This window comes from Haliaeetus leucocephalus, unplaced genomic scaffold (genome assembly GCF_000737465.1).
Source record: "Haliaeetus leucocephalus isolate CR32 unplaced genomic scaffold, Haliaeetus_leucocephalus-4.0 Scaffold1, whole genome shotgun sequence".
NCBI classification, from domain to species: Eukaryota; Metazoa; Chordata; class Aves; order Accipitriformes; family Accipitridae; genus Haliaeetus; species Haliaeetus leucocephalus.
Genome location: NW_010972437.1, coordinates 484,142 through 503,971, shown reverse-complemented (window position 1 = coordinate 503,971; position 19,830 = coordinate 484,142). Strand labels below are relative to the sequence as shown.

The 19,830-nt window shown below is 48.5% G+C and overlaps 1 protein-coding gene across 1 annotated transcript in view; it reads right to left on the bottom strand.

Annotated features, from left to right (window-relative positions):
- GLS (glutaminase) overlaps positions 1-18,236 on the bottom strand; it is a 101,739-nt gene extending 83,503 nt beyond the window's left edge. Inside the window, exons 1-2 of the mRNA XM_010569046.1 lie at positions 18,054-18,236; positions 13,939-14,057 (exon numbers count right to left, since the gene is read on the bottom strand). Coding sequence (XP_010567348.1) covers positions 13,939-14,057; positions 18,054-18,236 — 302 coding nt within the window. The remainder of the gene's footprint in view (positions 1-13,938; positions 14,058-18,053) is intronic.
- Between the last annotated feature and the right edge of the window lie 1,594 nt (positions 18,237-19,830).

Here is a 19,830-nt window from a genome sequence, read left to right as displayed (position 1 = left end):
CGCTGCACTAAGTACTGATGGGGATAAGATAGGGACTGATTTAATTTAAATTCAACTTTTTACAGTGTTAATAGAAACAGTGCTGTGAAAAACGATTTATTATTCTTAATTATTCCTAGGGCTTAGGTTTTGCTAAAACCTGTTAAGAGTTTTTGGCAAAGTGCAGTGTTCCTGCACCTGTGCTCAGTGGGTGATGTTTCAGACCTCTGCAGAGCAACTTAACGTACGTACTTAACGTGGGGAAACATCCTTGCACTTCTGAAGACTGCTCTTGGAAGTGTAACTTCAGCCTCATTCATCAGACCTAACTGAGCTCTTGGATATCAGATGTTTCTGCACAAATAAAGTTTTTCCATGCACAGCAGTATATGTGTATATATATATTTACCATTTTACACTGTTGATCCTTTAGCGAGGGGAGCTGTAGCTTTCATTTAATAACACCAGCTGCTTATCATTACCACCTAAAAATTATCCCAGCTTTATGGCTATGTGACAGAGTAACATCACCCATACCTAGTAACAGCAGCGGATGGTACACGAGTGCTCTCACAAGCAGGTTTCACGTGTTACGCAACCACTTGCCCTCAAGGTATATTTGGGAGCTGAAACTGCTCCCCCCAAAGTCATAAGCAGGTTCAGAGCCTCTCTGATGATCTGCGCTAAACACCTTCCTCAGAGGTATCTCTCCCCTTCAGGGAGGATCCGTTCAACTCCAAAGCAGGGGGGCTAATCAAGCTGAATTCCCGAAGCATTGGAGGTCTCTTCCCCGTGCTGTGGTTTTCAAAGTTGGGCTCGACACCAGCTAAGATCCGGTGAAGCTCTTCTGTTGGGTGGCAGTCCACGCATGGCAAGCTGGCGGTGGTTTCTCAGTTTTGGCCCTTCTCTTTTAAAACGAGCAAGGGAACTTCCCCACATCTGCTCGTTTGCAAGTTCAGTTTCTGTCTGACAGTACGTTTTACTAGCCTGCGATCGCAGATCACAGCGCCAGAGGAAGCACAAGCAGAGCTGGGAGCTGGAGCATTGCCACAATGCTCTGCTTTGGGAGGCTCCCTTCCGTACAAGGACGAGCTTATACTCTCCCACCGAGGCTGCGTTTCATCCCGCCCCGTCCCAGCAAGCCCTCTGCAGCCGCTGCCTCGTGGCTGAGACGCTGAAGCCCAGGGGAGTCATGTGGCTGCGTGGCAGACATTAGCAGATCTATTTAAATTGATTATGCTTCAAACAAAACTGGTGCTGTCGATGTCTATTTAGATTATGGTTTCAGGAACATTTCATAACCACTTGGCCTTTTAATAAAAAAAGTGTATTACCTTCTTTGCTGAGCCAGCAGTCTTTGCAAAGCATCTTTCTGTCTAACACCACCACGTAAACTCGGGAAGGGACCTGTGGCACAAGAAGAGGACCTATCGGCCCGATTTCCCCTCTCAAAATGTCTGCAGATGGATGAGGCTCTTATGGACCGCAGCGGGAATGATCTGCCCCAGGAGCCAGAGAGGACGGCTCAGACTGGGGGACGGGGCGACAACCAGGAGCTACAGCCAGGAACATTTCCTAAACCAGGGGAAGGAGCTCTCTCCATCCAGCTGAAAGTGCCTGGTTGTCCAGGAGGTGTTTATAGCTTCCAGCCGAGGAGAAGTCAGCTAAAGTACCAGTCTGCAATAGAGACTCTCTGCACCGGCTGGTACAAAGGAGGCTCCTGTTCAGGCAAACTTGCAGATGTTTCTTTGGTGTGACTGCACACACTGCTCTTCAGAAGGAAGCTGGTAGCCTCCTTCACGCTGAAGTTTTGCAAAGTTATTTAAAGGAGCGTGGTTTTTCTGGCCATCCCTGCAACCTCCTTTCTGACACATCACCCTGTTGCCTTACGGATTTCTCTGCCGACGAGAGGCTCGCTGGAGAACTGCGCTGCCTGGCAGTTCCCTTATAAGGCAAAGCTTCGGGCTCAGCCCGGCTTAGCTATTCCCTTCGTCTTTAGCCTTCATTGCAAAAATAGACCTGCGCTCTGGTATCCATTGTACCGGTCTCAAAGTGGAAAGAAGAACACAGAATTCCTCTTTTTTCCTTCGCTAAATGCCAGCCGACGTCACCATTTAAAAGGAATCACCCCGCCCCCCCAAAACAAACAGTGCAGAGAACGTGTAGTGTTTGTACCGTTAGCTTTGCCCACCAACAATAGCTTGCAAACTCTTCAGCGCTTCTCTCTTTATCACATGTTCGTACAGTGCTTAACTCGACAGAGCTCTGCCCCTCGTCCCTGATCCCTGGGCATTACAGTCACGCAAGCATTACAGAAAACGGAAAGCCCCATCAAACAATGCCCTGCCATGACTTGAGTTACCAGGAGGCTGGGCTGGGCCCTTACTCATCCCTCCCAGGAGCCCTCTCACAAAGAGTACCAGAGAATCAGTAACAACACACGCACCAGCCCAACTAACTCCCTCTCGAGCCTTTAGCCAAAACCAACTATTGTTTCGGGCACAGATTCAATGAACTATTGAAGCAAGGTGACAGAGAAGATGATAATCTGCTGCAGACAGGGCAGCCGAGGATAGCAAGCCAGCAGCCAAGAGTATCTTTAGCCTTCAGCCTTCTCTGTCTAAGCAACAGCAGTTACTTTAGGATAGCAAAATAACATAATTTATCATTTATTTGTAAGTGATTAAGCAATATCCCCAGTGATTTTTCTATACGCCTGCCATTGGTCTGCTCAAAGGTTGACAACTGGAGCTACAAATGCAAGTCACCCTGCTCTGCAACACAATTGAAAGGAGTCATTGTGTGCTCCTTAGCTTGGAGATGACTCACTTCCAAAGCTGAAATGCCGTTAGTTATGTGGCGGTTTCTCAAACCCCGAGAGCATTCATTTGGAATAATGTCATGGGGAAAAAAAAGTCACGTTAGCTGAAGGGACAAGCTGAAAGTCAGCACCTTGCAGCCACTGCCCTCTTTATTTGCTACCTGCCTGGTGGAACATCACTTTACTAAGCGTTGTTTCCCTCTTGCAGGAACGCTGATGAGCGCTTCGCAAAAACAGCGCGTAACAGACTCTCCCTCCAGAGTCCCGTGATCCTTTTGCCTCCCCCGCAAAAGAGCTGCGCAGCAAGGAGGCTGCACCGCCGGTGCTCCGTGCTCGGTTGGAAGAGAAGGGCAGCCTCCATGCGCTCCGGCAGCCGCGGCACGTGAGCCCTGCTGAACGAGTGCCTAGACATGTGCAGAGTCAATGGGGGATTTACCGCTCCGCCCAAAATTAATCTCATCATAATCAAAGGTATTTGCACATCAGCCTGCGCTTCGCTGAAGATAACAATCAGGGCTACTGTGTTACAGGAGGCTTGTCTATAAGGCAGGGCACGTAGTTATCTCCCATTGCTTTCACGAGTTATCTTACAAATACTATTGCAGCAGTCAGAACGAAGGCCAGGAGATCATAAAAGCTACGGGAGGACAACAGAAACATTTTTGACGGGTAGGTTTGTAGTGTGAGGAAAAGAGTTGTGGTGCACTTTTTTTAATTTTTTTTTAAATTTCCTTGAGTAGTACCACCATGCATACCACAGTGACGGCTTAATCCAAAATAACATTTTCTGTGTGTGCGAGAGAAGGAGGAGGAGAACTGAGAAAGGAACATGCTGTAAAAACAACGCAAACTGGATATGCGGAAGCAAGGGATATTTTTGTTTGTTTCTTCTACAAAGTCATCAAGCAAAACAAAATAAAACCTGTTGTAATTAAATGCAACTTCTTTTGGGCCAGTCTCCCTCCTTCCTCCTGTGCCTGCCATATCCAAGTTACTTCTCCATTTAGCAGCACAAGGCATAGCCCTTCACTGCTGTAACAGCAAAATCAAGCACAGGCTTTTCATCACATTTCACAAAGTTTGAGAACTGGCACGTTATCAGGCATGGCCACTGACAGGGATCTTTCATCATGAAAAACAAACAAACAAAACAAACCCCTCAACCATAGAAATATGTATCAGCCCCAGCATTTTCCTCATGCCACTGACATTAATTATGCAAGCAATAACATTACTGCTCAAACATCCCAACTATATCAGGCACTTCCTTGCTGCCCTTCCCCTGAATGGCTGTTTACTGTGCAAATGCTGCAGGGCAAAGATCTGTCTTCCAAGGCTTTGAAGTGCTTAGCACACTGTTGGCATCATATAAAAGTATCATAAAATATACAGAAGCATATATCTGCATAGATTATTACTATTAAGGCCATTGCTGTATTTGCTGGTTATTTTACCGTGCAGTGGCTATCTCACTCTGATTTATTACAGGCTTGTTATAGGTTTATACAAATGCGAAACTAATCTAGCAAATGCAAGCGATTAGTAATTTTTCCTGACAAATACAAGCTGTGAGAAGATAGACAGAAAGTGCGTCATTTTACAGGACGGGTCCAGGAGAGCAATTATTGTTGCTGAGAAAAGCTGTCCAGAAGCACAACCTACAGGTGTAAGCCGAGACTGCACTTCAGGCTGCAGGGCTCAAACTGAGTTTATGCTTATGGAAAACCAGTTTGTTCATGAAGGTAACGCCCTCCTTACAGGATAAAAATGGGTTGCGGATGTGAACGGGATACAAGCTTCGTGGTTCCCAGGGCGTAGCATCCAAATCCAGGCACTTCGGGACATGGTTTAGTGGGCATGGTGGTGTTGGGTTGACAGTTGGACTCAATGACCTTAAAGGTCTTTTCCAACCTAAATGATTCTATGAAATGCACCCTGGCAAGAGCAAAGGCCTGCCACTTACCCTTTCTGGGGAAGGGGCTGAAAGAAGATTTCCAAACCAGTTATGAACACAAGCACTGGGTACCGGGGAAAAGGGTGAATGAAGGTTGAATCATCATATTAATGATGATTTTTCCTTTAAGTTCTTCCTTCCTTGAAGTGAATTAGGCACCGTAATTTGTAATATCACCTGCTTCTCCAACAAGTCAGGAAGACTTGAGTCCATGCGAGCATTATTTACACCAGATACAGAGACGATAAATGGCAAAAGGAAACGCAGCTTGCCAACAGGTGAGGCTCCTGATCTTCAGGGAGCTTCCTGAGCACCTCTGCACGCAGCCTGCTCACCCTGCCAGCTACCCCTTCCGTCTCCATCCCCTTTCCCACGGTGATTTCACAGGGAGAACTCTGTATTCCTGCATCCCCAGGACATACCTTTTATTGCCAGGGAACACCAAGAACACCCCAACAGCTTCCTCCAGTCCTACCAGCACACTCTGGGCCACCAAGCTGAGGCGTGATCCCAGCAAGCTGCTACAGCCAGAGCACCTGGAGACTGCAGGGCACCCACCTATCACGGGCAGGGTTATCCTGGCACCAGGTTGCCGTGGTTATCCAAATCATGGGTGGGGGAACAAGAGGGGAGACCCCGGCAGGTGCTAATGCTCAGGCAGCTGTGCTGCCAGCTGTGCTCCCTGGGGGTCATACACCAGAAATGAGGGGTCCTTTCAATTCCCCTCCTTCCCTGGGCCGCTATCTCTCCATCAGTCTTACGACTCCCAAATATATGAAAATTGCCGTATATGTCTCGAAAAATGCAGGTGTTTAGCCACTCCAGGACTAATGAACAAGGGTGTCTCTGGTCTGACATCTCTAAAAAAAGCCTGATTTTCTGCTGCATAGCAATTTTTCAAAATTGGCTCCACTTGAGAGGTTTCAAATGGGATGGCCAATGTTCGCCTAGGACTCTTCAAAATATCAGCATTAATATTTGCCCTGTGAAGGCCAGATACAATCTGAAGACACTTACTGCTTCCAGGTAATTCAATCATACTATTAACAGCAGCAGGTCTGCCTGCAGACATCACCTGGAATAGCTATTTCCAAATCAGTACAGACATTTTGTTTGGGGTTAAAGGGAGAATTATTTCCTTGATTTTTTTTTTTATTCTTTATTCTTTTTGGGGGGGGCTGGAAAGTCATATGAAGGTAATCATCACATGGGCATCTGGGAGAGATTCCAGAGCAGAATCAAAGAACAGGTTTTTTTCTCTGTTGCTATTCCAGTAATTTTCGTCATGCAGAAAAATCCTGACAACAGTCGAGCTCACAGTGTTGCTTACCTCTCTTAGGGCATGTAGAGGCGTCACATACAACCTACTTTAGACCTTAGCCATGTCATCTACACCCGTGATAAAGTCGTTCTGGTAGTCACACAGACCCAGTTGAGATTTCCAAAAGCACTGCAATCTGCTGCGGGAGTCCTCCTGGTCAGGCGACCTTCCTGACTTCTGCATCACTGCTCATGTTTTCAGGAATGAAAACCAAGAAAGAGATACCATGGGAAAAAAGTTAATGTAGATTATAAAACCCAGGAAATCTGCCTTTTTAGGAAGTATATATATACATTTTCTTTGCACTCTCCCTACACACCAGCAGGGTGTGCCTGCGGACCAGCTTTCTCATACATACACGACTCATTTTTTGCCTTAAATGATGCAAACTCTCTTCTTTATGCATCATAGCTTTCTTCAGTCAAAGAAAAGAGGCTATGCACCCAATTAAACTAACAAAAAAGGCTCATCCTTGCTGACACTACACCACCTTTCTGTAGTTTCTCACTAAGAGTACAACTAAAGTTCAGCAATACATAAAATGAGCAGTAAGCCGAGAAACAGAAACCACCTCTGGTTTTCTAATAAACATAAAATACTCTCAAACTCCTCCTTACACTGCCTGCTCTTAGACGGATCAGCTCGGCAGCCTTTCCACCAGGACCTCTAAAACTAGATTTCCTGGGAAGGCAAACCAGGGCACTGCAGGTCCTTCTTCCGCCCCGGTCCCTCCAGACGCTGCTCAGCACCATTAAATTTAGTGAGTTCTCCGGCTCACGGGGTTGAGAAGAGACCGTGCCTCTCCGAAGTGCCCCACCAGCAGCACAGCCAAAGCTGCCTCCAAGAACTGGGTGCAAATGCTGAATTGCACCACACTGAAAACAAAATCTATGCAGAATAATACTTTTATAGTATAAGGCAATTTAGTTTACTGCTGAGTGAGACGCACAAGGAATTGAGCTGTGCAAAAAGGCACAAGGAATAGCATTTGAAGCCATTTAAAAGCACTTTGTGCTGCTAAAAGGAACACCTGATTTTTCCCTGCCGCTGCATGTTGCAATAGTGTGCACATCACTCTCTGAATTCACCTCCACTGACCCAAAAGAGCTACAGCTGGCATTTGATCTATTCTTGACACTAATGCAAAAAAGCTGTCCTGGATCACTAGCGAGTACCATCTGCTCTTTGCAACTGAAATGCCATCAATTCACACACCAGGGCCAGCAGTTTCAAAAATAGCTAGTCTAAAGTGAGATGCCTCAATCCATATTTAGGCATCTGCCTGACTTTCAGGGAGAGCTGAGCGTGCTACAGCTCCCATTAACCTGAATTCGGCGCCCCCTGCCATTGCAGCCTTGGCGGTGTCCTCTGGGTTTCTCCAGCCTGGGGACTAGCAAAAAAGGACTGGTTTGCACTAAATGGTGATTTAGCACTCTCCCAGATGAATGAAATTCTCCAAAGCACCCAGACAATCAGAGTTTCAAGTGGCCAGATTGCTACTGACTTTCCATTTCTTAAGCCAGAAGTACCTTTTAGCTCAGTTACTTTAAAAAAGAATGAAGTTAGAATGGTAATTTTCACCTTACGGAGATAATGAAAGACAAACTCCAGTTTTAGTGTTTACAAGGTGGAAAACGGTTTGCAGAAGCGATGGGAATGTTATGCTACATTTGCAGCTACAGTCCATTGCGCCCTATTTATACAAAGGACTTTCAGGAATGTCCTCATTCCCACCATATTTAATTTTCTTCTGAAGGGAACCAGAGAAATGCAGTCTCATACTACCATGTAGGTCCAGGAAGACATTTCTGTACCAGTGGAGATCTGGCATTTCTACAATGCAACATAAAAATTCTGAAAGCTATAAAAGATGTTTTCGCTGTATTAGTGACTATCATTTTGATGTGAAACCCGCTTTAATGAATACCTGACAACTAAACCTTTAAAAGGAATGATTTCACTTGACACAAATGCATTCAACTACTGTTTGTTGAACGATATTCTTCTTAAACAGCCAGCCAAAGAATATAGCGACACTGCAAATCAAGGGTTTGCAAGCTTTGCAGCACTCAGGACCACGTTTGAAACCTGTCAGCGCACCCAGGGCGATCTTGGATTTAAGAATAAGCTTAGGGAGATTTGCATAAGCAGAGAGAGGCCTTCAGCAAGTTGGTATTTGCTATGTAGCCAGAGAGCAGTCCTCACCACAAACATTATCAAGTATTGTACATAGAATATTTTTTCCAGCCAGTGTGTGTTTTTTGGGGTTTTTGTTTTGATCAAACGTGGACTGACATAAAGCCAGCGTCTGTGGCCCAGGTGCTCACCACTTTCAGGTCAGATCTGGCAGCCTGTAATTCCTGCTCAACTCCAGCCTCACGTCTCCAGCTGGAGCAGAAAACTGGCGTATAAATAATGCCTTGCATCTCCGCAGCCCTTCCAGGCTCTGCAAAATGCCATTCAAGGGCACTTTGACTGAGCGGGTCCCTCCTGCAGCAGAGCAGTCCACCAGGTTTTTGCCACGACCCACGGAGGTTAGCAAGCTGGCAGTCACGGGGGTTTCCACGCTCCTACTCTCCATCACTACTGCCTTCCTCCCGCAAACGCAGCAGGCAGTTAAGGTAACATAGAGGGCAGAGGTTGCACAAAGCTGATAACCTCTTCACAGAAAAATGATAAAGCATAAAATAAAATTTGCTGATGTTCAAGAGCTCTGTTTCGATGTGAAAATATGGTCACCTTTCTTTATGGTGATGGCATTAAACTATATTGCATTTGTTCACATTCAGAGGAGTTTCTGTTTCCGCTGAAATAATTTGAAGCTTAATTAGTTTAGGGGTGGGTTTTTTCGAAAGCTCATCTTCTGCAGAATCAAAGAAATCTAACATCTAGAGATACGTCCTGTCCACATGAGTGCCTTGGACAAGTACTTTCCAACCTGCCAACATGAATCAGAGTACTGAGAATACCAACTCGGAGCACCGAGAAACCCCGTACAGGCAAGCGGTAAGAGATGCATGCTTTTTTGAAAAACAAAAAGCCACAAAGCAGAACTTGTTTCTAAAGGGGAGCCATGCCTTTTTTTTACCAGCAGGTGTCATATGGAAATAAGATGTTTTCTCAGCTGACACTGCATCCCCTGCACCGGGGGCAACAAGCCTGTCCCCAGTTCAAGGTGTCTGGGGTACATGGTCCTGACGAGGAGATAAATGGAGTTATCTTCCAGCTGGGCAAGGGCTGATGATCATTCACAGATGCATTACATCCCACGCAGGGGACCTGGGTAGTATTTCAGAAGCTGCCTCTCACCAGGCAGTTCTCTAACAGGGCACACCACCCTTCTTTCTCATATGAATAATTACTGATATAAGGCAAAGATGCCTGACAACTGACACTTAGCTGCTTTGTTAGGGGCATTAACATTACCCTACAGACACCTTGTAAATTTTTTCTGGAAATATTGCTATTTTGTGCCACTTCAGCCTGCGTTGCTCTTTACACTGGGTCACAGCCGGGTCCTACAGGCTGCCTGGTGCCAGGCTGCCCCGCTGCCCAGCCCAGTGGAAATACACGGATGGGGGATTTCAGCAGGACATGTGAGCGCAAGGGTTTGAGTGGTGTTTCTTTTTCGGAAGTACTGAGATTCCCAAAGCATCCCTTTCCACGATGCGAGTTATGGATGGTGAGCAAAAAAATACAGGCAAATAATGACTTCTCATCTCACAGCAGTTTCTACGCTTCAAGTAAACACTATCTAGGTGATTTTTTAAAACACTTCGCCAGCTGCTCTCACTCAATGGGGTCCTATGGAGCCCAAATCTCTTCTCAATCAGCCCGCCAGAAGCACTGTGGGTCTCAGCACGGTTGCACAAGAGTTACACTAATCCCCACCACTTTCAGAGCATCATCTCCTGGAAGGAAACCTGCGTGGGTGTGTGCCAGGAACTCACCCAAACCTCCACCACCGCTTGCACTGCAGGCTCCCCTGCGCCCAAGGACTTTGCGCAGGGGGCCTGCGAAAGGTGTCCCCGGGCACACCGTGGGCTGGGGCACCTTGGCGGCAGCCGTGCTGTGGGACCTCAGCTCTGCAGAGGAACCCTTCTGTTGGACAGCAGCACCGGGATGAAGGGAATTTGGCCCTGGGTAAGTGCCTTCGGCTCTGCTGGACCACTGGTAAGAGGGACTGGCAACCATTGCTTTGCCCAAAACGAGAGACCTGAGCTTTAGTTCATTAATACCCAGAAAGCAGACATTACCTGCGGGAACTCTCCACGTCAGTGGTCGCTGCACCACCAAGTCTCACCTGCTGAGTGACTAGGAGTGAAGTAAATCAAGACAATTATAACTCTATTAAATATAAACATTGATTAGTACGGTTCATAAAGTCAGGAGACTTCTTGAATTATGCCATGTTACCTTGCTTTGGAGATAGGTTTGGCTGCCAGAAAAGTGGGCATTGTTTCCAGAATCCATACAGCTTTGTATTTAGTTCCCCTCCTGGAACAAATACAAAGGGGAGGATGGATGCTTCATAGAAATCAATTTTCAACAGCTCTGTGAAAGTGTGGGAGTACGAATGTCTGGCATCCCCCTGCATAGCTTCAAGCATCCTCAGGCCCATCTACTGCTTACAGGCTCCATCAGCCTATGCTAACCTGAAATACCTTGAAATAGAAATGATTCATTTGTAAGAACTCCTGGCTAGCGTTTTTTCCATCAACCATCTTTGAGCAAGAGAAGAGACTTACAATAAAATAAAAAAAGGCCAAGAAAAGCATGAGTTTTACTGAAATGAAATGCTCCAGCAAAGCTTTGAAACTCAAACCCCATAGGTTTTACTGAAATGAAATGCTCCAGCAAAGCTTTAAAACTTAAGAATAAAATAATAAGGTGACCAACACACTCCCTACAGCTGGGGGAAGGAAAAGATGATAAAAAGGAGATTTAAATTTCTGGCCAATGCTCTACTTGTTGGTCACAGGATTTGTTTTCCTTTCACAATCTCCACTAGACATGGCCAACAATTCACCTGGACTTCCCAAGCATTTTCATTGCCAGTTTATAGCACCTCTTCCTCACGGCTGAACCGTTCCGCGGCACGGGAATAGCGGTGCCGGTTCAGGCATGCCCCAGCACTTGCTTCAGCTGAGGTTTGGGTTGCCAGCCCTCCTGTGGTTGCCACCTCCTCTGCTCTGCGTGAGGCCAGCCTGACAGGAGCCAGTCCTTCGCTCTGCGCTTCCACTACAGGACAGCTTTTGTTCCCTCCCTCCGCTTCTCCTTTTGGCTGGCGTGTTACCAGTACAGACCTCAGGAAAGCAAAGAGATTTGTGCTTCGCTGGCTTTGAGCAAGCAAACAGCCCCGCTCGAGTAGCACCGGCGGTGCAGAAATGCACGTGGCCCTAGCACAGCTCTGCAGCACCGGCACTGAAATGACCCACAACTCATTTTTGCCAGAAAGGAAGCAAGATCACAACTGAGGTCATCATCCTGGGATGGAAACACTCTATCAGGGATGCAGGGTGGGATTGCCCAGGCACACATGCAACGCATGCACAGGGGAGAGGAGCAGACAGAAAACACGCACGCAGAAGCGTTTGCATGACCCCAGTGGCTTTGCTCAAGTGCTGCATGGCCACATTATTCACATCATCTCACCATCCGTCTGCTTCCCCACCAGCTGTTGCCAGCTCTCCCTTTCCAGCCCTCATTCATCCTGGGATCAGCAGCTCCAGGAGGCTCATGGCAAGGAACACATCCTCGTGCAAGTCCGCTGCAGCGGCTACAGGCAGCAAGCAAAAACCCAACTGTTCCCGTCTTGCTCTCCAGAGGATAACTGACTTTGACACCCCAATGTCTGCCAATGCTCCGGTAGGGAGAAAATAAGAAACTTATTTAAATAAACAAATTCACTCTGTAAATGCTGTGTGTGGGCAAACCGGATCTCACAAGGCACACGGAGCTGCTCCTCAGCTGGTACAAAGAGTATCGGTAAAGGCTATTTGCTTGAAGATAACAGCTCTGGGGAGCAAAAAGCAAGCCTTGTGACAGGGCAGAGACGAAAGTGATTGGAACTGCAAAAAAGAGAAGGAGGAAAAAGGAAAAATAAGAAGAAAATTAAATGTCATCCTTTCCAACCGCATATTAATGGGCATTGAACGGAGGCTGATTTAACACTGAAAAGCAAACCAAGTTTTTCCTTGAAGCTGTCGCTTACGCTGTACTCTGACATATTTTTGCAAAGACTGATTATTTCCCTGTGCTTTTTTCATCAAGTGCAGCACCGTCAGTGAAGGGACCGGCATTTACCCCTTCGTGGGGCCCAGAGGACCCCTCTCTGCTTGCCCGGAGGACGAGGGGGCAGGGGGGGGTGGGGGGGGAGGGCAGAGAAGGGGCCCACAGGGCCAGAGCTGCTCAAGTGCCCCTTGCTCCGAAGCCAGAGCAGCGGGGCAGGCGGCGGGGCTGGCGGACCCTGGTAAGGTCATGTACCAGATGAACTCTGCTCCGCTCCAGTCGTCCTTACGGATCGTGGCTGGAAAGGCACCAGGAGGAGCACAGTTGTGTTTTGCTCCTCAAATTTCTCTTCTCGCAGAAAGACCAGACTACAAGCACACAGATCATGATTTTCTCCATGTGAGTCTTTCCTGACCAAAGCCCAAACCGCCGGAAATGTGGCCCTGGCTGCTATACGTAAAATGACTTACCCCTTTCCCCCTTACAGGAGGGGAACTGTTATCATTAAAAAGCACTTTTTGTGTGTATACTTAGATGAAAAAATCCTTGTTGTTAGCCATATGTGCCAGAGCTCCTCTTGTCTCAGCCAAGCTAATCCTCCCACGACCAGTTTGCTCCCACGGTCACTTGGGTCCCAGCGCAGCAAAGCCCTTGTGCATTAAACACTCCCATTTACAGACCATTAGCTGCCCTGACCTCTTCACACACTCAGTGTTTGCTGTGAGCCCAGGGCAGCCGCAGCCAAATTGCTTGGCTGTATCGGAGCTCTGCTGGGGCAGGGATGGTGTCTGGTGGGAACGAATTAGCCCCCAGCATCCACAGCGTATCACCCATCCTGTTTCTTCCCTTCTTCATCTCAATGCTCCCTTCAACGATAAACGTTTAAATTGGAATTATTTCTTTTTTCTCCAACCCAAAGCACCCTGTGCCTGTGTGGCACAGGTAGCGCGGGGTGATCGGAGTTTTGCCACCACCAGGTCCTTCTGCAGCTACTTGGCAGGGTAGCACCAGGGAAGCCCCAACAGGAGACCCTTCGGTCTAGGGAAAAAGATGAGAGGGATGGTTTGGTATCAACAATTTGCAAAACGTTAAAAGTCAAATGCTTCGACAATTATGCAGTTATGACATTTGGCAGAAGGAGCATAAAAATAATAATTGTTTACATTTTCTGAAACAAAAGAAAAAAGATAAATCAGCGTATTTTTTTAATGGAAAATAACCTGTGTGAGTTCAGAGGAAAAGCACTCTCTTCTTGTTCCCCCCCAGCTGCTGACCGCAGCTGGTCCACCGCCGGGTGCCGGTGGGGGGACAGCAGGAGCAGCCCCTTCCCCTGCTCCCCTGGGAGATGCGGCCCCGCCTGTTTGTCTGCACTGGGGGTCTGTGCCCCCCCACTGCACCCCGTTACAGGGAACCACCGCGGTGAGGTGATACACCTCCCTGCCCTTTTTTGTGGCTTAAAAACAGACCCGAAGCTCATTGCCATGGAGGTTTGCGGCCTGGGAGAGCCCACCAGGCTTCCACCTGGTGTCCTACCACCTTCTTCAGGAGAATGAAAGTCAACGGGGGTGCTGGCCCTGCGGGGCCGTGGGATCCCCGTACTCGCGGCGCCCATATTTTTAAAGATCTCGGCACCATCCCCTGAAGCATCTGGACAGATCCACGAGCCGGTTGACATCTCGACCGAACTGCACACAGTATGAGGTGAAAAACCAGCATGGCGAGAGGCTGCCGTTCGCTGTCATCCCAGCTGGCTACGGGGAACAGCAAGAAAAAATGTTTTTGATTTTTTAACTGCTTCAAGAGCCTTAAAAAAAAAAGACAGACAGACAGACGCAGGGAGCGGAGGAGCAGCAAACGGCAACGTGCGAAGGTGCGGCGGCAGGAGGATGAGTCAGTGTGAGCGGGCTGGGGCGAGGGCCACGTGTGGGACTGGGGGAGTGGGGAGGCGGGCGGGCACGGCACGGCTCGGCACGGCACGGCACTGGCACAGCCCCACGGCCCCACCAGCACGCCCCGGCGAGCTGTTGCTCAGGGTCCTTGAAAAACACATCTGCTCCAGTTGCCACAGGGAAAAATAATAATAATTTTAAAAAGCTGATTTTACACAAAAGCAGAGAACTCCGATGGTTAACGGCTCCAGGCTCTATCCTGCGTCCCGGACCTTGGGCGGTTTTGCAGTCATCACTACCTGGTTTTAGACCTACAATGCTTCTCCCACGAGATGCAAAAGCCTGCTGCCGGGGTGCACGGCCACCATAGCCTGGCCCGTAGCGCAAAGCTTTGGGGGACCAACCCTGGCTCTGGGGAGAGCCCCCATGCAGGAGAGGGCTCAAAACGCCCAGCCCTCAGCCCCCTTGAAATAGCTTTCCAGATTGAGCGATCATTGTAATTAAAGCAGAGTCGAGTGTCATGGCAGAGCAGCAGCTAAATTACAGGTCTGAGAGGTGGGGAAAGGCACGCATCTGACTGCCTGACAATCAAAGATGGTAAATGAAACTCTGAGCTCCAATAAACTCTAATTGCACCCCAGTCCGAGAACAGACAGGAATGGAAGTTTGCCTGCAAAAAAAAAAAATCATGTTGCAATTTAATTTCTCTCCCTTTCTAATCCATAGTTTGACACAGAAGTATTTTACATTACGATGGGTAACACCGCTGTAGACCAGAGACTGCTGAAAATGAAAAGGGAAAATGAAAAGCTATGTAATGAGTAAACCTGGACTACCTCCAGTAACTCATAGTCCATGAAATTGCTTGCAGGCAACGTCCCAGGAATTGCAGCAAGTAAGGTGAGCACCAGGGTAGCTGAAACTGCCCGAGTTTCAGCTCACCTCCATACAGTTCCTCACCTCGGTACAGGTGACGTCCATCACCCAGCCTGAGAGTTTCCCGCTCGTCACCGTGTGTTTGTCCTTCCTGCTGGCAGGGATAACCAGCCGTAAAGGTATCGGGCTGGGTAATCATCTCAGTGAGACCTTGTTTAGCTACAAAAAGCAAATTGTTGCACCCAGGACTTCTCTAGAAACGAAGCAAGATTCTGGCGCTGGAGCTGGCGGTGGCCGTGTCAGTGGTGGCCGTGCCCAGCTCCGACGGCACTCGGCAGAGGACGGTGCTGCTCACACACGCTGGGAAATGCTGCAACTGTGTAGGCAGCGTATGCTACAGTGGCCACATTTAGAAGCACTTATACTGACACTTTTAAAAATACATTAATTTTACACATCTACTACTTCAAGAGTTAGGTTTGGGGTTTTTTTTATTATTCAAAATAACACCCTTTCTCCCTGCTAAAATGTGCTCTGTGTAGCAATCAGAGTGAAGAGCAATCCTTTCATCCCTCGTCTGTGCAGAACATCGCAAAAAAAAAAAAAAAAAATCAATAAATTATAAATCCTCCCTTCCGCGGAACAGCCATCTGCTCAGAGAAGGAAATCCCCACTATACATGTCTCCTTGCAGGGCCAGCTGAGGGGGGTGCTGGGCAATAATAGGTATTTAGCAAGCAATATCTTTAAAAGTTCCTCATTCAAATACTGCTGATAGACACGGGTGGTTTCCTCCAGAAGTTAGGAGGTTTTCTGGAGCACACAGGTAATCCTGAACTGGCAGATCTGCGCAGTCTGGAAACATGCAGGAGCCCACTCGTAGGACCCAGGAGGGCATCTCTTTCTGGGAGCTGTGTTTTGGTACACGAGATCCTCTCAGCTCATGGGATGCCCAAGCCATTCCCCACTGTTGGCAGCAAATCTAATTACGATTCATCATTAAATGTGGCAGCACAATACATAGGGAAATGTTTCCTTCTTGTCTCATTTTTACAGAATGGCAAAGCTGGGCTTGGAGAATGACTTTTTAAATTTTTTGCCCCCAAACCACTCAAAAATTACTAACAGACTTGAGTGAGTTGATACTATCAGTTAAGTCAGTGGCACTGTTGCATAGAAATGAAGCTTAAACATCAAAAGCACGGATGTCAATCCAAAGCAGGTATCTGGCACTGCCGATCTCTCACCCAGGTCATGTGCAGAGATTCAGCTGGGTACGCAGGTTAGTGGCCGCAAGCTTTGCGTTTCTTTCATCACTTATTTACTGAGGCCTTTATCGATTTATTTATGTTAATCAGATTTCTCTTACGCCACGCAGACTTACTAAACCTGAGTGGCAGGGCATGAAGAAGCAATACCTAAAAATAGCAGTGAGGAAGAGAGTCTCGCTCCACTTTTGACCCCCAAAAGCTCCCATATGGGGCTGCCAAGAGGTGGGGTCCCACAGGATGGAGTTGGCAAGCCGACGTAATACAGGCGCTATTTGCCATTTTGGGGGCACCAAGAGCAACAGCGAAGGAGCCGAACCCAGGTCCTTTGGAGACAGTTAATTGCAAGTGGTTCACATTTGCTGCAAAGGCAGAGGTACAGCCCAAGAGCAGGTTTTCTGGACTGCATTACCAGGGTCACGTCACGAGTGGGATCCAGCACCAGTATTTAGAAGCGATAGTGATGGGCACTGTAAAAAAGACAAAACCCCAACTTTAGCTTTTCTGCGAGCTCTGGGCGTGATCCTAGTCCCACAGAAGTATGTGGGCGTTTTGCAGCCATTCCCAGCGAATGTAGATCTGTTCTCCTCTCCTTGTTCCCTCACCAGCTCTGCTTGGCATCCCTTCCTCCTCCCGGCTTTCCTTCCCCAGCAGGAGTGTGCCGGGGTCAGCACCCGCGGCCCCGGGCAGGGCTCCACCACCCGTCCCATGCCCTCCTCAGGGTGTGCGCGGCAGCTGGAAACAAGCCGGTTTCCAGCAAGCAGCCACCCGACTCACCACCTACATCAGCAGGGATAACTGGCTCCCGAAGCGGAGCATCCAACGGGAAACGCCCGCCGGCCCCCGAGCTGCCGGGAAGGAGCTATCTGGGAGCGCTGCGTTCGCAACCTGCGCCTTTAAATTCATTTTACTATTACAGTCATTTCACTAACTACTTAATTGCAGCCATCTATCTGCGTCTGTCTCGGTCCGACACCCACAGATGCAGCCGCCCACGCAGCCACCCACGCCGGCCCACGCTCTGACTCATGCTCCGAGCCGTTGTCAAAAAAACCCCGCTCCCTGCCGAATGCAAACGCTCTCTTCAAACGTGTGCTGCTACTTTGATCTATTTCCATAGATTCCTGTGAGTCATCTGATCCGTCTCTGATCTAAACCCAGTAGACTAGAGCCTACATGTATGTTGTTTTGCATGAATTTGACTTGCACAGAGAGCTGACCCTGCTGTAATGCACAGGCATGTGAGAGCAGAAAATTCCTGGGAGCTTCTTCCAGGAGGGAATCGCTTGCTTATCCAGAAAGAAGAGCGATTATTTTCTATTAAAAAGTCCTATTGTGCTCTAAAAAAATAAATAAGTATCTATATAGCAGGGATAGCATGATTCTGAGATACAAGGTCACAGCGGTGCTCAGAAACCCTTCCCGTCAAACCCCCTTGCAGCGCTCTACCGTGCAGCCTTTCCCACCCCTACCAGCTCGATACCCTCTCCCTCGCTTTGCAGATGGCGACATGGTGGTGCCAAACCTTAACGTGCCCATTTCAGCAGGAGCGGGAGCCAGCCTGCCACTAGCAGCACAGCTTAATTAAGGCGGCGGGAATGATCAGTCCCAGGCACCTCGGGGGCTGTGTGATTTGGCTGCTGTCACAGAGGAAGGCAGTAATGACACCCAGGCTACCACCGAGATGCCGCGCGCGTCAAAGACTTCACACCTACTATCTGGCAGATCGGCGGTCCCTCATTATCCCAAATCTTGAGAGCTGTGCCCCAGGGGTACCCGAATTCCTCCCGAGAGGGTATTTTCGCCCGGCAATCTATCCACACGTAGCACTTGGGGGTGAATCCGCAAAAGCCATCGGGGAACGTTTCTAAGCCTGCGATCTCTTCAAGCCATGACATGGTTCGGGGGGGATGCTGGCGTGGGGACGTGTGGGTACTCAGGGGATGCTCGTTCCCACCTGGACGCTGTTTGCCAGGTCACGCCAGCCTGTGCCTGAGGTAGCCCGCCTGCCCCTCCGCTCCTGGCAGGCAGGACTGCTGGCCGTGCCTGCGCTTGACCTCGCAGCCATACCCTCTGCCTTCGGCTGCCTGCAAATATTGCTGCTAAATCCGCTGTTATTGTTCTCATTGCCACAGCCTCCCTGCACATGGCAGGTTCCCTTCCTGAACGCTTCGCAGGCATGTAGCAGATGGTGCCTGTCACTAACAGCAAATAAATGCTTTGGTGCCATGATTTATCTGCACAAATACCACCTGAGTTATCGAGGACAGGAGGCCCAGTTAGAAACGCCTTTCTTGGTGGATTTGCACTTGGTGGTAATAAGCACCGAGCACACAGAGTTCACGCTTTTACAGAGTGTATGTTATATCACCATCGACAGCTTATTTAGATTTGCACAGATGCATTTGAAAAATAATTAAAAAAAAAAAAAGAGAAGCCAGATGGGTTTCATGAAGTTGTCACAAGGATCATTCCAAGACATGCCTAAAATGCTAAATATTAAGAAAAAAAATAAAGATGTGAAACTTGGAACCTTACACCTGAGCTTCCTGAAGTCAGTGGCAAAGCTCCCGTCATCACCCTGCACGAAGAGGGCTGCAGGCACGCAATTAGAGACGGGAAACCCAGGGCCAAATTGCTTCCTTTTGCTCCCTGGCTATAAATCCAGAATAACTCTCTTCTGCACAGCAGATTAGTAACTGAAAGCCAAATCTTGCTGCTAGATTCAAAGCTTCCCAGTGGCTGAGGCTTGGGCTCACCCTCTTATTTTCTCCATCCATCCATCCACCCATCCATCCTCTTAATGGGTCCCAGCATTGCCATCACACCTGGCACCAGCGGGGTGGGGGTACCCATGCACATCCACCTCCCCCTGGAAAGCACAGCCCAGTTGTAAAGGAGCTCCGGGAGCCGGAGCTTTATTTAAACAAAGTCAGCGGGGCCGGGCGCTCCGTGTGCCAGGCACGGCTGATCTCAGCTCTCCCCAGCAGCCAGCGAGAGAGGTAGCACCGCATCTCCCAGCCACGCATCGCGGCGCGCGCTGCGTGGTGCCTCACGGGGAACGCGCTGCCGGGGCGGAGTGGGATGATTATTATTTTCAACATCTTGGACTAGTGAAGCATGAATTTCAATCGGATAATTTGTCATGGGAAAAACATCCGCATCAGGAGGGTGACCAGCCCTTACTGCAAAACACAGCTGTGCCCCAATCCTGGCCATCCCAAAAAGTGCCACAAATAGGCTGAATGGCCCAGGGGGTGCACAGCAGGGCTCAGCAGCCAGGGGTAACACCCCATCGAGCATTTTTTCCAGGAAATCTATAATTATGTAGCACTTTGGTACCGAACAACCCCTTCTACCTTTTTTCCCCTGCTTGTTTTTGTTCATTTTTCTTTCACTTTGTTTTTGTTTATTTTCAGGAGAACCGGGGGAGGAGGAAGAGAAAGGGGTAGAAAAAACATTGTGTGACTTGATTTCAATTGCATTGCACTT